This window comes from Agelaius tricolor, unplaced genomic scaffold (assembly GCF_023055355.1).
Source record: "Agelaius tricolor isolate 1412-34295 unplaced genomic scaffold, bAgeTri1.0.p SCAF_11, whole genome shotgun sequence".
Classification (NCBI taxonomy): domain Eukaryota; kingdom Metazoa; phylum Chordata; class Aves; order Passeriformes; family Icteridae; genus Agelaius; species Agelaius tricolor.
Genome location: NW_027269271.1, coordinates 20752972 through 20768805, shown reverse-complemented (window position 1 = coordinate 20768805; position 15834 = coordinate 20752972). Strand labels below are relative to the sequence as shown.

At 55.8% G+C, this 15834-nt stretch overlaps 3 protein-coding genes across 6 annotated transcripts in view; all 3 read right to left on the bottom strand.

Moving 5' to 3' along the window:
* IPO13 (importin 13) overlaps nt 1-15570 on the bottom strand; it is a 31038-nt gene extending 15468 nt beyond the window's left edge. For both annotated transcript variants that reach the window (XM_071436530.1, XM_071436531.1), the window contains exons 1-2: nt 15415-15570; nt 5350-6086 (exon numbers count right to left, since the gene is read on the bottom strand). In XM_071436530.1, coding sequence (XP_071292631.1) covers nt 5350-6086; nt 15415-15480 — 803 coding nt within the window. In that variant the 5' untranslated portion in view covers nt 15481-15570. The remainder of the gene's footprint in view (nt 1-5349; nt 6087-15414) is intronic.
* Nucleotides 1-15585, bottom strand: part of ATP6V0B (ATPase H+ transporting V0 subunit b) — a 41891-nt gene extending 26306 nt beyond the window's left edge. For 2 of the 3 annotated variants that reach the window (XM_071436533.1, XM_071436538.1), the window contains exon 1: nt 15580-15585. The gene's annotated coding sequence lies outside the window, so the exon portion shown is untranslated. Of the gene's footprint in view, nt 1-15576 lie in introns of all 3 variants that reach the window. The other variant, XM_071436534.1, reaches the window with a different exon arrangement.
* ARTN (artemin) overlaps nt 1-15834 on the bottom strand; it is a 71497-nt gene that overhangs the window by 43657 nt on the left and 12006 nt on the right. The window lies entirely within an intron of this gene.

Genomic DNA, 15834 nt, shown 5'->3' with positions numbered 1-15834 from the left:
CCCTCCTGATGCTCTCCCAGGGCTCCTGCCCAGCTCTGCCTATTGAAAGCTGCTTTGTGCAACGGGATGCATGCAGGAGCCCTTACTGCTCACGTGAACTCTCCCTGCAGCCTGTGGCATTAGGACAAAATCTGCAGCCCAAGCACTGCTGCTGCAGAGGCTCCGTAAGTGAAGTGCTGAGCCAGTGGCCATCAGCTCTGAGCCAACCCCCCTGCACCACGGTGTGGACCCCTGCCTCTAGCGACCCACAGCTGCCAGCAGGGCTGCCAGCACCTCCAACCTGTCAGTGCCACAAGCAGCTCTGGGTGAGCTGTGCCTGTGCCCAGCAGCATCGATGTGGAGCAGAACAGCAGCGAGGGCAGACCTGTGGGCTCTTCCCACCATGCCCTCAGAGTAGCACAGAGGCAGTCCAAGCTGCCAGTGGGAAACCAGGCGACTCTCCAGCATGGGCACATCCCGACTGTGCCCCATGTCTGGGATGGACTGGGCAGCCACCGCTGGGGAGTCCCACCCAGGGGCAGTGCAGGCCCCTGGCACATCCAGCTGCCACAGGCCAGCAGCGCTGCTCTCCCACATCCCATCCCGCACGTCAGCCTCCCCTCCGCTGCCTGGAAGGGATGGTAACCAAGGCAACGAGAAGGAGGCAGCCAAGGTGAAAGGCAGCCCAGGGCCCCCGGAGAGAGGCCGTGCTGGAGGCTGATGAGCAGCCTGCCTTATCCCTGCCATTTCCCTGCCCGCCCAGGCGTGTTATCTGCAGCCACAGCCTGTGCTCTCTGCCCGCCCCCTACACGCAGGTGTGGGGCTAAGGATGCTTGGAGTGGGAGGCATACATGATTGTTGTGCCCACCCTGGGGAAGAAATGTGAGTGCTGACACCAGGACAGCCACACATCCACCCCAGATTGGCAGGGTGGCTTTTGCTATGGATGATTTCAGAGAGAACAAAGCCATTGGTGCCACCAGTGCAGGGACAGAGTTGTGCTGATGGTGGCAGCTTTCCTTCAGGGTCAGCAAGAGAGAACAGAGGAAACAAGGTGTCTACAATCCCAGCTGTTCTCCCAACATTCCCTCTGTGCTGCTGGGGGTCACCCTCCTCTCTCCCTCTCCCCCAGAGAAAACCACACAGCAAAGGGTTTATTTTTGCATAAACCATTTCCAAGCCTCTGAGGCCCTGTGAGTTATGCATGTGGCAGCATGGGAACAATGTGATGATGGAGAATTTGGAAATTCAATAGCTCCTCTCCCTGGGAACCAATGTTGCATGTAGGGTAGGCCCAAGGGAACCAGGGCAGTGCCCAGACAAAAGCCACAGGGAACCTTGCACTGCTCCAGTGTAAGCCACAGCCTTCCTTCCTCCACAGCACTGGGTTCACATTACCCTAGGGAGGTTTTTATGGCTTTGTGACTTTTCTGACTTTTTCTGACAAGGATCCTGCTTCTGCCAGCTACCTTGAAATGCTCACAGTGACTGGACCTGAACTGATCCTCTGGAATCCCTGCAGAGCCAACAGAGATAACCACCTAGATTTGCCTCCATGCTTCAATCCCATATTATTTCAAACTTCTTGGAAATGTTGGGTGAACAACATCTCCTGAGCACCACCTTGCTCTGCTAACTGGTCTGCAGACATAAGGGCATCCTGGATGCAAGGTCCCTAGCCAGGAGGGAAATGCTTGCTCTAGATGAGTTGTTTTAACCAGTCACCCAAGACCTGCAGTCAAGTCAGCCAGGAATATGGAATGGAGCATATGTAATATGCTCTATTCCATATCCAGGAGCATGGAGCCCCAGGTCACTCCACCTGGTCAGTGCTGCTTTCCAGCCCAAGGGACCAGCTGATGCCACATCCCTGACCAGGTGCAGAGCTTGCCCCAGGAGCTGCTGCCAGCCACCACTTCCCACCCCCTGCACCACTGTCAGGCAGAAGAAGACAAAACCATCCCAGCTCAGAAGAGCCCCTGGATGCCCAGCTTGTTTCCATCAGCCAAAACCTGTGAATGCCTGTGAAAGAGTATTTGAACATGGCAGCCACATGGTGACTCCTGCCCATGCAGCTCCCTGCAGTGATTTGCTTTAGCCTTCCTGAGCAAGATTTGCTACCCTGGTATTTAGGAGCTGAGCAAATATTGCTTTCATGAGTTTGTTTGGTCCCTTCTCAAAGCCCAGGGAACTGCAGCATTTGCAGCTCTCTCTGTGGGACCAGCACCTACTCTTGCTCTTCCCACAACCCTCTGCAAACTGCACCAGTGTAGGGGACAACCTGTAGAGGGAAGATATGGGCATATGGGACAATCTCATCCTTCCTCATCCAAAATCTGAACCACATCTTGATGAGATAATAACCCAATCTTATTAAAAACCTGTTTTGAATGAAGCTCTTGGAAAACTCAAGTGAAATTCCTCTTCAAAATTCAGCATGAGGTGCCAAGACCAGAAAGACATGGCAGGCAAGACACCAGGCAATCCCCTACGTCACCTGCAGTCCTGCCAGGTCCACCACTGTAGCAACACCCTGCTGCTTTCAGAGAGGAGACTCGGTGTCCAACATCCACGGTCTGTAACTCTCACATGGGCAAACACCACAAGGAGGTGCATCCTTGTGCATCCTAGGTGCATTCCTACCCCACTCTGATGCCCTACAGGAAGGCCAAGTGGCCAAATGCAACACATCAGCTCTCCCCTTGCAGCATGTGCTGCCAAGCTCTCTGACCCATTTAGCTGAGGGGATAATCTCAAATGAGATGGAAAATACAGCCCAAGCCTCTCCTCTGCAAATGAGATACAACAGCATCTCCATTCCTCCCCTCCTGCAACTCAGGAGCATCCCACCACCTTCAAGAGCAGAGGTGTGCTCAGAGATGCTTCAGTTCCAACTCCTGGCCAGGCTCCAAGGTTTCTTCTCAGGAATGCCATGTCCTAACAGAGGAGCAGCATCAAGACTCCAGCAACACATGGCACATCCCCTTCTCTGGGTTCACAGGGCTCCCACCCACCTGGCAGGTACAGAGATCAAACACTTTGCACCTACACATCTCTGGTGCATCATTTCTAGTAACACCTCAGAGGCAGGAAACCACTCACTGCTCCTTGCAAGCAGGGAAACTGGAGCTGCCAGCACAAGTGACTAACCCAAGAGCGAGGCAGCACCAGGGCCACGTGGACACAGGTGCTGCAGCAGGAGAGCTGCCTTGCAAGGTGGTGCTCCCCTGGGCGGATGACTGACAAACTATCGAACCCTCAAAGTCAGAAGCCAAGTTCATGAGGCACTAGGACTTCTGGTGGTGGCAGAAACCTGCATGATCACCTCTGCAGCAACATCAGTGAAAACAGCTGGGAGGGAGCAAAGGGGGGAAGACACAGTATAGAAAGCACTCAGGGAACCCATGGCAAAGTGGTGAGCCCCAAGACTAACCCTCTCATGGAGCAATGCCCTAATAAGCTCTGGAGAGGACCATGCCAGCAGTCCAGTGCCAAGAATGCTCCGAGCCTGCAGCCAAGGGCCTTGCAGGAACAAAGGCAAGAGACCATGGAGCAAGACAGCAGCTGAAAAGCAGCAGGGATCTCCCAGACTATCAACATAAGAGACAGAAAGGTCAGGAGACTCCCTGGGGGCTCTGGGAAAGAGCTGGATCCACTCTGGCTGAGTGACAAAGCCAGAGGGGTGGGACAGCTGGCACTAGGGGAAGCAGGAGGAAGAACACATTATAGTGGACACAAGAAACAAAGGGGAGGAAAGCACCCACCAGGGCTGGGAAGCAGCCGACACCACACACTGCCTGGCAGGGCACCCTGTGACAATGCCACCTCTGTCCCCACATGCCAGGGCAGGAGCTGCACCAGGCTCACACACTGCACAGCCTTTCAGGCCAGCTGCCTGCCCTGGCCACTGCCCGCATGCCTACGGACAGGAGGGTGCTCTGCATGGCTGATGATGCCTCCAGGAAGAAGGATGGAGAACAAGTACTGAAGATTCTGTAAGGGAGCAGCCAGCATGGTAGGTCTGAATGGGGACAAAAACTGCATTACAAGGTCAGCACACAAGCAGAGAGGAAACAGCACTGTCAGTCACATCTCTCCACAATTCACTTTGAGAGCACAACAGAAAACTCAGCCTTTAATGCAATCAAAGAGCAGCACTGCAGGCCTAGGCTTCTGCAAAAAGGTATGGAATAACAGCCTTCAGAGATTCGAGGGAAATTGAAAGCAGGAAGACAGAGTCCAACATTTCAGAACTGCAGGGGACCTTGTCACACCTTCTCACTTTCTCTTTCTGCCCCAGACCTGCTACAAGGGTCTGAGCTGGTCCACAGCCTTTGCCAGGCACAAGAAGAAACAGCTTCTGGCCACTTTCTAAACACTAGCAAATGAGGCAACCCCTCACCCCATCCAGCAACACATTAAAATCCTTCTGGGTCCCTTTGTGCACCAGGATTTGCAGTCCACAGATGCAATTCCTTGTCATTGAAAAGGACAGCCCCAGGCTGCTGTAGAGCTGGGGAATGTGCAGGCTGCCCCTGCCCTCAACCAAGGGGAGGACCAGGGCTCACAACTGCAGTGGCAGCATCATTCCCACGGCTGTGGAGGGTCGGAGCCTGCGCGATGTGCAGCCATGCACAGCGATGCACAGGGCATGCACAGTGGCAGCAGCTCAGATCAGCCTTCAAGGAAACCCTCCTCTTCAGGGGAAGGTTGCTAAGCAGCCAGGAAGGGATGTGGCCACGGGAACTAGAGATGTACTGTCCCTTCTGCAGGCATTGGTCCCAAGAGCTGACAGCAGCTTAGGCAATGCAGCCAAGCAGACAGCTCGGAGCCCCACAGGACCAGTTCAGCTGCTCCCAGGGCAGCCATGGCCACAGACAAAGGATGAGTCCTTGGCTGGCACAAGCTGTTGGAGCCAAGAGGAGGGGAAAAATGACAGATCTGGTTTTATGATCTCTGCATTTAATCAGCTCCTTGGCTGGACCAGCAGCGCAAAGCAGAGGAAGGTCTCTGAACTCCTGCTGGCAGGAGTCAGGCAGTTGCTCTCTAGCTGGCTGCTGCAGGATCTGACCTGAGGAGCCAGAACCATGCATCCTCGTCTGCCTCAGAGGCCAGCGTGGACATGGGCTGCAGCTGCCAAGACTTCATGGTCCCTACAAGTCAACCATAGTGCAAAGCCTTCCAGGACCAACCATGACAACCAACAGCCTCCAACTGCTTTTGATACTCTCTCACTTCCAAACCTTCTCATCATTACCTTCAGAGCCAACGACAGCTAGAAAAAATGCCTGAGATTTTTCCCTCCCACCCCATTTCCCTGCTGATGTCCAGGAGCACCAGCCTGCAGCACACAGGAGAGGCTGCCCTTACCTCTGGGCATCGGGCTGGGAAATGGCATTGACCACAGCCTCCACCGCTGTGTCAAAGAGCTCTGGGTCCTGCAGAGAGGTGAAAGCTGCCTGGATGAGGTTCTCGCAGTCCATCAGCGGGATCTCCAGCTGAACCCAGCTGGAGAAGCACTTGAGCACCTTCTGCTTGATGAAACCCGGGGAGTCCTGCTGCTGCAGCAGCTGCTCCAGCAAAGGGAAGACAGAGCCGCACTCCTGCGCCAGGACGCTGCGCACCTGGCCCTTGCGGTACTGGGGGAGGCGGCTGGTCTGGAACTCCTCGGGCAGCACCGTCAGCAGCTCCAGCAGCGCCAGGCACCGCGCCCGCCCGTCCACATTGGAGTCCTCGGCCTGGAACATGCGCACCATGTCTGCCACGGCGCAGGGCCAGGCCTCCGGCATCATGCTGAGCGCCAGGGAGGCCAGCGCCACGCACAGCCGCGTCAGCACGATCTTGGAGCCGCTGGCGAAGCGCGTGATGTGGGTGAAGAGCTGAGACTTGAGGCTCTCATACTGGTCGGCCGGGATGTCGTTCCAGTAGCGGGAGATTTTAATGTGGAGAGCGCTGGCACCAAAGTACTGGATCTCAGGCACCTTGTCCATGTGGAGAAGCAGCCAGCTGAAGTGCCACGCCTGGGGGGACACCTGTGCCTGCATCAGCCATTTCTGAGCCAAGTTCTTGTTCTCGATGTTTGGGTCATAATACAGCTGATGGAGAGCCTGGAAGAGAGAGGGAAGCACCCTAGAGCAGCTGAGGAGCACCACTGTGGCCTGTCCTGCCTGGGAAAGGCTCACCAGGAAGGCTCACTAGGATGGAGCCCAGCGCCCAGGCTGCCCTGCACAGCCTCCCTCCCCAGGGCAGCCTGTGTTAGCTGGCCTCCCTCTTCCCATTCTCAGTGAAGTGAGAGGGATCTGGCAGCAGAAGAGGACCTGCAAAGCATCCTTCCCCTCCTCTCATGCTTCACTCTAGAAATGTCTTTTCGTTAGTCATTTCCCATCTTCACCCTCACACATGCTGAGTCTGCCTGCTTCCCTGTTAATGTGCCACCACTGGGGTGGGCACAGGACCCTTCTACCACATGAGGACTGTAAGGGATGTGGCTGACCAGCACTCCTGCCTTCCACTCACACCTGCTCTCTGAAAGGTGCTGTGGTCCACAGCTTGCATCCAGGAGCCCATGGAATGCAAGAGCCACTGCAGATCTTTGTTGTCAGGTTATGCAGAGTCCTGAAAATCCACAGTCACTAAATTCAGGGCTTAGTCTCTCCATTAAGTGCCTTCAAATATTCCCAAGCCCACCCAGTTACAGCTGAACCAAGAGATCTGGCATCCAGCCCTGCCTCTGCCACCACTTTCTGTGACAGTCCAGTGCTGCTTAGTCCATCTCTCCATATAGAGAAGGGAAACATCACTTACCTGCTCCTGCAGCTTTGTGAGATCTAGTTACTGCTTTGCATAGCTCAGATCCACATGAACAGCTTCACACAGGCTACAAGGCTTTATTTGCAGAGGAATATTATACAGATATGAAGCCCAACCTTAATTAGCTACTTATCCTGAGTGGGTACAGCCAGCAACCAGTGATGTCCTCGCACAAGGAGGGGAAGAATAACTATCCCTTGCCTGAGCTCCATCTTCCAGCAGTGAGGATTTCTGCCCAGCACAGCACATTTAATTTCAGATTGCTGACTGCATACACCAGGAGCAAAGAAAATCCATGGCACCTGTTGGGCAATCAGGCACCCATCACACCCCACCAGCAAATCAGAGGATGACTGCAGCAGGTGCAGAGGATTTTTTTGTGTCCCCACCCTGGCTCCAGGTCTCAAATAGCCTCCCCCCCTCCTCCTCTAAAAAAGTTCTATGAAATTCTTGCAGTTCTTGTACCCAGGAGAGGATTTAAACCCTATTTTTAAGCATGCAGAACTGGCAGCTTGGGGCATAGGAACAAGCTTCCCAAGCAAGTGCTTGTGCCTCCTGCTGCTTCCCAGTGTGAGACCGAGGAGCAGGACAATATGGCAGGGACTTTACAAGAGTCGGCATTGCCTGGGCCATAATTTGAATCACTGCTGTTCAAGACTTTGTGATGGGGGAAAATGAGGATAACCTCTTTGTAAGAAAAATCTTTGTAAGAAAGAGGTTATGAAGTACATTGCAGGAGATGGAGTCAGCCAGCATGGGCTGCAGAGGGACAGCATCTGACCCACTAAAACACCTACCCTGACACAGAAAAGGTTAACCCTACATAAGCAGGACATGGGAGAGAGAAATGTGTCCCAACAGAGCAAGCCAAGGGGAGACCATGAGCCCTCAGTAGTTAGCCAAACCTTTGCTCTGTACCCAGTTATCTTGGACTTGGATGCAGGAAGCATCACTCAGCTGCTGGGGCAGAGGTAAGCACTGTCATCCTCTCCAAGCAAAGCAACAATTTACTTCACTATAGAGCAGCAGCTGCAGATGTGCTAAAAGCTCAGCCACTCCTGGGGGTAGGAACCTGGCTCCTACCCCTGATGTTGTGCTAAGGACTGAGTCATCCTGCAGCAGGGCTGGAGCTGGAGCTCCCAACCATTACCAGCTCAGTCTCTTGCTCCCATCAGAGCTTGCTGCTTATTTTTCTTCCCAAATAAATCTCACTTGAGATTCCCAGAACAGTGACAGCCCACTCTTTCTCTTCCCTCTTGCTGGGCACTGTCACAAGGTGAAACGAGCAGTGCCCTCTGCATGCTCCCTAGCCCAGCATCCTTCCCCACTTCTTCCCAGTCTCTACTTTTACATCTCCATACACTTCCTAATGAATTTATTTCTTCTATTCTGAATGGTACTACCGCTTAGAAAATTGTGGGGAGGAAAAAATCACTATGCATCATATATCACAAGCACAATGTGTACACAGGAGCCCTAACCTCTAAACCTGCACAAGCTTTGTAAAACACAGACCTCACCATGTGTGCAGGATGGACCTGGCCCACAGCATTGGATTCCTGACCCACAAACTCCCCAGCTGCTCTCCTGTGCTGGCCACAGAGCTGCTGCATGCCAGTCTCACATCAGGGAAACTGCCAGGCAAAGCATGGCACTGTGCACACTCCAGGCACACCACAGTGAGCCCCAGGAGCAATGAACCTGCAGGGCAAGACTTGCACAGCAGCACGAGTGACTGGGACCGTGGCAGGGCAGCAGAGCAGGGGTTGGCAAACATAGTCTGCCTGCTGGGAAGCAGCTGAGGGCTCATCCTCCTCTGGCTGGGGCTGCCAGTGCTGCTGGCTAAGGCCTGATCCTGCCAACAGGATCTGCTTCAAGCCAGCAGCCTCTGGTGCTGCCATGTGATCATCCAACTGAATGGAGAGGAGCGAGCAACCAGGAAAAGCCCAACATGAAGCTGAGATGCAAGCAGGTGCACACAGACATCCTGCACACACCTCCAGCACACACACATCCTGCACACAGCCCTGTCAGAGATTCCAGCCGTGGCTATGCTAAAAAATCCCGGCTGCTGCATTGTAACAATGGCAAAGAGGGAGCACTGTCATAGCTGCTCCCCTCAACACTTGTGCTGGGGAGATGTCACTACCCCTGCATTAAGAGCAACAGTGAGCAGCTGGGTTGCAAGACCTCTTCCCAGGCAGGGCCGGCTTTCCAGATATGTGGACAGCTCTTCACCACCATCCCAGCATCTTGCCTGCATCCCTCACATTCCACCCTGTTCACCATCCCCACCATCACCAGTGAGCTCTCTGGAGAGGCGTCCACACCCAGCAACACCAGCTCAGAGCCCTGCTCCTCCTGCAGGGAGTCTCTGGGGAGGTCTCCAGCAAAGGCCCCCAAGGACATACTGGAGCCTCCACCATGGGTGAGAAGGTGAGTGGCAAGATGAAAAAATCTACCAACTACACAAAGCAATTCAGAGGATGGAAGCAAAATTCATGCTGAGAGCTCAAGCTACAAGCTGTTGGAAGTCAGATGAATAGTCTGGAAAAAAGCATCCACTCACTATCTCAGCCCCCTTTTGCAAGCACCCTGCCTGCCTGGGAGGGGATCAGTTGTGGTGGCTCCTGAAAAAAGCATGGCTATTCCTGCCTGCATGCAGGACACCAGGTGGAAAGGAAAGGCAGCATGTGCACCAGGGCTAGCAGCAGCACACCCCATCCAGTACTCTGCACAGCATGGGAGACCCTTCCAGAGGACCTCCTAGGCTGGGCATAAATACTGGGACCATCCTGAGCTCAAAGCAGCAGAAGAAGCCCCTGGGAGCAGAGAAGGTTCTCTCCCTGACCTACCATGCACATCAGCTGAGTACCATCCTCTGCTGGGAGCATGGGGCAGGGGACTGCAGGACCCCATGTCCTGCAGAAGGGCACGTGAACACCTCAGCATGCTCCTCCTCAGCAAGGAGATACTGCCCTCATGCCAGACCAGGCACCAGCATCGGCTGTGCTGGACTTTAGTCTGACCCCTCTGGCCAGCACCCTGGGGCCCATTAGGAAGCACTGGAGATGACAAGGGGAACTCATTAGCGCCAAGAGGGAGAAGCAGAAGGCATGAAATCGGGTGACATCTAACAGGGAGGCTTTGTGCATTCCAATTGGAACGGGTGGCTGACACCAGACCTGCCTTCTCCGCAATTAGACCTGTAATGTGAGAGCTGGTAAACAGCCTGGCTGTCAGCTATGCCCTTTGGCCGGGGAAGGAGCCTTCTCCAACATCAGCTCTGCTTGGCTGAAAATAATTCTAGCTTATTACGATGGCTCTTCCCTGCTCTAAAAAGCTGTGACCAAAGCCTCAGTCAGGCTTTAGTCACTGGAGAAACATCAGCCCCTCAAGTAAGCTGCTCTGCTGCAGGGCAGCCTGCCCAAAAGACACGGGTCAGAGCTCCCATGCTGGTTCCTTTGTCAGGTGGAATGGGAACAGTCCAAGGAGAGTAACAGGCAAGCAGAGGCATCTGATCTTAGGCTGCATCCAGGGAGAGCAAGAGAAGAGGATTTGCTACAAGCCCAGAGCCGCCAGCTCTCACCCTTCAGAGCTTCTGCAGGAGCCCAGTGCCAGCAAGCTGTCTCCCTCACTGCACTGCGTAAACACATTATCATGGGGTACCCTGCAGAGAGGTGTTGTGTCCATGCTGTTATGGGGTGACAAGACGAGCCTCAGACACGTGGCTCTGACCCCAGAGCAGGAGCATGCTGCCTCCTGTTCTTGGGGGCTCCATGGGGAGACAGCTGCCCTCCAAGGGCCAGTCTGCTTGAGCACACAGAGCTGACAGCAGGTACAGCTCTGAGCGAGGTCTGCATCGCAGCTGGAGAAACAGCTGCAAAATATATTCCTGCTCTGCTCCTCGTAGCGTGCCCACAGCCACGGCATGGCGGGGGCAGCGGTGGCCACGGCCCCTTGGCACCCCCAGCCTCCTTCAGCAGGACCCCCGGGATGTCCCCGCTGCCATCTCTCCCTGTCCTTTCTACTTGAACGCACTCGCAGCGTCAGTGCTCCAGGCCTGCAGCAGCAGCACAGCCATTACCCTGGCTCTGCCAAGCGAAGGGAACATCATCCCTGCCTCCCCTGCCTGCAGCAGCTGGCCCCCCCGGCCCCAGTGGGGCAGGCTCAGCAGCCAGCACCCCGGGAAGGCGGCAGCCTGCCCACAATAGCAAATGGATGCAAAATAAAGCTGGGTGTGTGCCGCCAGGCATGCTGCTCCTGTTCAAGGACCCACATTTTGCCAGTAGTCCAAAAGAAAAGGGTTTTTCTCCCCTCTCCTAATAAAAGATGCTGCCACTCTGAAGCCCCTCTTTGAGCCCAGATTGCCCACACCAAGTCCTCGGCTGTCCAGAAGAGGCTGCAGCCTTAACACAGCTCAGCAGCTTTGGCATCACTCGCACTGCTTCACTGCCATCAGCCCTCTGCAGAGCACAGCGTGGTCCCCAGCAGGGACAGGGGCTGTGGGACACACGCGCACTCCCAGCCAGAGTGGGCAGGGGCCTGGAAATGCAAAGGGTGAGTAGGACCAGAGAGAAACCCTGGAGATGCAAAGCCCAGGATGAGTCACAAGGGTGAGCCAAACACCCCTGACCACTATCCCTTCTTTCTACCCAACACTTGCATGATGGAGTACACAAGCGATTTGAGAGAGGAATTTCTGTTGGAGCCCAGGCACCAATCCCATCCATTCCTGCACCATAATACATCACAGCTGAGATGAGGCACCAGTGATGGCCCTAGTGGAGCTTAGACCAGCACTGGACAACAAGATGCTGCCCTCTCATCCCATCACCACCACACCATGGGAAGGAGCCATTTGTTCAGCCAAGGTTGGCTCTGGCTGGAATCTGCTTCTGCAAGAACATTTGCTTAAACATGTAACAAGGTGACTCCCTGCTTTCCCCAGTTCTGGAGGAATCTCTCCTCCTCAGGCCCCCAGCTTACCCTCCCCAGTGTGGCTGCCACATCTCACACATGCAGGCTGCCTCTAAGGCTCCAGTGGTCAATCCACTACCAGAGAGAGGATGCCATTCCCTCACCCTCGAGTATTTGTAATTCTCTTGATCAGGTTTCTGAAGACAGGCAATAGCCTTCCAAAGAAACCAGATGCACTTGATTTCTCCTCCCCATCCTCCTGGGCAGAAGGCAGCCCCAGCAGCTGCCACATCCCCGAGGCTCAGCATCTCGGAGGAGCAGTGATCAAAGCCATCCCTCTCCCATTGCGGGAGGCTCCGGATGTCAGCTCCATGACACCCCGCCTACCCATCCTGCCAGAGAGACTCCGTGCATTCATCAGGCATCTCCAGAGAGGCACACGGCAATCTGGAAGGCCCAGAGATGCCAGACCGCTAATGTGCTAGGGAAAAGACGTCAGCGAATATTACAAACACCCCAGAGGATCAGAGGCAGGACAAGGGAGGAAAGACCTGGAAGGAATTAGACAAAAAAAGAGGGCGAGAGCCTGCACTTGGGAAATTCACGGAGGAATGGCACTGTCTTTTTTCTTATTTCAGAAAGGGCGATACTGCTGAAGCAGATTCAACTGCACTAAGAACATGTGAGGAGGGTCTCACATTCTTCCTCTCCTGTCCAATACTGCAGTATTAAGTGCTGAGGGAAACCAAGATTGCAGGGCACAAGTCCTGCCTGTGCACTGCTCCTCTGAGATGGACAGAGCAGCCTGGACTAAACATCTGCAATCCATCTTCATCACCACCCCAGCACCAGGCTGTCAGTCACACCAGGGACAGCTCCTGGGCACACAAAAGCACACGCAGGTCACAAACCAGATTGCACCATTTAGGCAGTGAAAGGTTGAGCATTCTCACAGCCTGAAGCCCTTGGCTTTCCCAGCCTTCCCTATCCTCCAATCCCTCCAAACACAGCAACAGAACCCCACTCAGCAGCAGATGCAGGGGAAGCAGAGCCAGTCCAGAGCTGCTGGACTCCCAGCACAGTGTGGCCACGCCAGCCGGCTCTAGCTGTGCTGAAGCCAGAGCAGCATCTAGGTCAGGCTCAGAAGAAAACAAAAAGCAGACAAGCAGCCCTCAGCTAGGACTGGGGGATGCTGACACAGTAACCCTATCAAAACAGCTCAGCCCCAGTGCAGCCTTCCTCCTTTCCTGTGCCACGGGGGAGCTCCCTATGGAAAAACAAATACAGGGAGCAACTTTCAGATGGCTCCTGAAGTGCAGCACCTGAACCTGGCACCTGTCCACAGGCTTTTAGACCTGTCAGCTGGCCCTGCCTCCAGCACCTGCACCCTCCTGCCTCCCTGAAACCACTGTTCACAGCTGGAGGTGTCTCCCTCTGGCACTGGTTACACATAAACACACCAATGATCCTTTTCAGCTACACAGGCACCCTAGAGCCCTGCAAAACCCCACTGCATAATAAACAACAGTAGGGGTACAAAAGGATTTTCCAGGGATGGAATCTTCTCCATGAAAAGCATGAGAAGAGCGTGACAGGCACAGTCTCAGACTGCCCTAGCTACAACTGCCACACATGATGACTTCCACTGCAGTGGACCTGGAAAGGCTTCAGCCCTATGATTTATAAGATAACCAGCTCTCATGCTGTTCCTAACCCCAGCACTTATCACTGACTGACTCAGAGTGGAGTCAAACCCTGACTTAAATCAGTATTCAGTATTATTAATAGAACCATGCACAAAACCTGGCAGGTGGAAGAACCCAGGCCAGTAGGAGCATCAGTCATCTGCCAGCATCACCACTGACAAAGCGGCTCTACCCACCTGCCTCCCACCAACCCTGCTCCCAGCAAAGCCCATCACTTTGTACCCCACAGACCTTCCTGGAAAAGACTGACACAGGAAGGCTCTAAGCTGCTGAACCTCTGTGTTTTCTTCTGATCCCACCCCATGCTTCTTCCCCTGTTCAGGGACTGTGCTGCTGCCCCCCACCAGCAGCTCAGAGCCCCACTGCAGTCCACAGCTGCACCTTCAGAGGACACCACTGAGATGGCAAAGCCTGCAGAGATCAGGAGAGGCAGAGGCAGGCTGGGGGAGGGGAGATGAAGCATCCTGGAGGGCATCTCTGCCTCCTCCCAGGCATTGGGAGACTAAATCCCGAGCAGCTTGGCAAGGATGAGCTGCCTCTCGGCACAGCCGCACCTCACGCAGCCGGCGCCGGGTGCCCCCACCCTGGCACTGCCCACCCTTCCCGGGCAAGTGTGCGCCTCATTGTTGGTGCAAACAAAGGAGCGGTTTGTGCCTGATGAAAAGAAAGGGAGTCAGAGGCAAAATCATCCAGCAGCCCTGGATGGATGCAGATTAAGCTGCAGAAGGTTGTATGAACGTAGCATTTTCCAGACATCAGTTAATCCCCCGGCTGTGCTCTGTCTCCATCTCCCTGGAAGAGGTGGGCTGTGTCTCACCTGCAGCCACAAAGGCAACCAGCACCCAGTGACAAACCTGACATCCCTGACCCGACATCTCCTGTGAGGCCAGGCAACATACTGGGGAGGGACGGGTGTGAAAAGCTTTCAGAAATGGGTTACTGGTGGGCTCGGCAGGACTGCACTAACCATGGGACAAGATGATCTGAGAGGTCTTTTCCAAGCTAAATGATTCCATGATTCTATGTGCCCACCAGTACGCCCATGAGTACTGCTTTGGCAAGGATCTCAGTCTATTCTTATAGAGGAAAAATGAGGACACTGGGATTCCCACTAACTGTCTGAGGACCAAGCTATGGATGTCTGCTGGGTGTCTGGCTACAGGGTAAGTGGAAGAGTGATGCACTTGCTGTTTGCCCTTCAGGGATGCATCCCCTGCTGCCCTGCCCCCATCACCTCCAAGGTGACTAAGGGGAGGTTTTTGCCCAGCTGCCCTTCCGGTGTGCTCACTGAGGTGCCCTGTTTAGTCTCTGTGATGAACCCCAGGTCCCACATCAGCTGCTCAGAGCTCATCCCAACAGCAGTGTGATGCCAGCAGGCCTTGGTTTGCCGTGGCAATTCCCTGGATCCCAGATTTCAGCAATCAGCCTCACTCCTGTTGCCCTGCAGATACTTTGAAAGACCTTGAGCTTCAGCAGGAGCAAAGGAGCTGAATTCCTGGTTTAGAAAGGTATCAGTGGGCCATCCATGTGCTGGAGGCTTTTCCCAACCATAATACCCAGTAATTCCCAGCACCTGGCAAAAGTTCCTTCCTTCCCTGCCTAATGGAGACACTGATAATGGGCTTCACGTTGATGCAGCTGGTTCAGCAGCCAGGACCAGACCCGTGGGCTCTCCCTGCCCAGCGCTGCAGCTGGCGACCTAGAGGACGCCAGTCAGAAACACAACCCCTCCCTCCTGCTCCCATTCCTGCCACATCATTTTCCCTCCCGGGCCGCCCCGGCGGCTCCCCCTCCAGCCCCGTGTCCGGACCCCACCAGCGGCAGGGCGGGCAGGCACAGGGGACGCCGCCCGCCGCCGTCGCCGGGCCCGGCACCGCCGAGCAGGTGCCCCCCCGCTCCCCGAGCCGCATCCCCCGCAGCGCCGCGGCACCGTCAGCATCCCGCCGCCGGGCCCCCCCGCCCCGCCACGGCCACCCGTGGGCCGGCGCCGTTCGCTCACCTTCTCCACGTTCTCCACGGTGAAGTCGAGGCCCTGCGGCGGCGGCGCCTCCGCCCTCCGCTCCATGGCTGCGGCGGCGCTCAGGAGGCGGCGGCGGGCGGGCGACAGCGGCGGCGCACGGGCAGCCGCATCGCGGCGGGACCCGCCTCCCGCCCCGATGGGGGCGGCGGCACCGGGGCGGCGCGGCTCGGCGCGGCGGTTGGGCCGGGAGGCGCCCGCGGGACTCCCCGAGCAGCCCCGGCGCCCCGCTCCGCTTCTCCCCGGCCCCGCCTCGCCTCTCCCCGCGGCCCCGCAGGCGCGACCGGGCAGCCCAGGACCTGCCGCAGCGCCGCGCCGCACGCCGGGAGCGGTAGTCCCGGCCCAGGCGCGTCCCCTGCCGGGCACCGCGCACCGCGCACCGGCACCGGTCCCCGCGCGGGG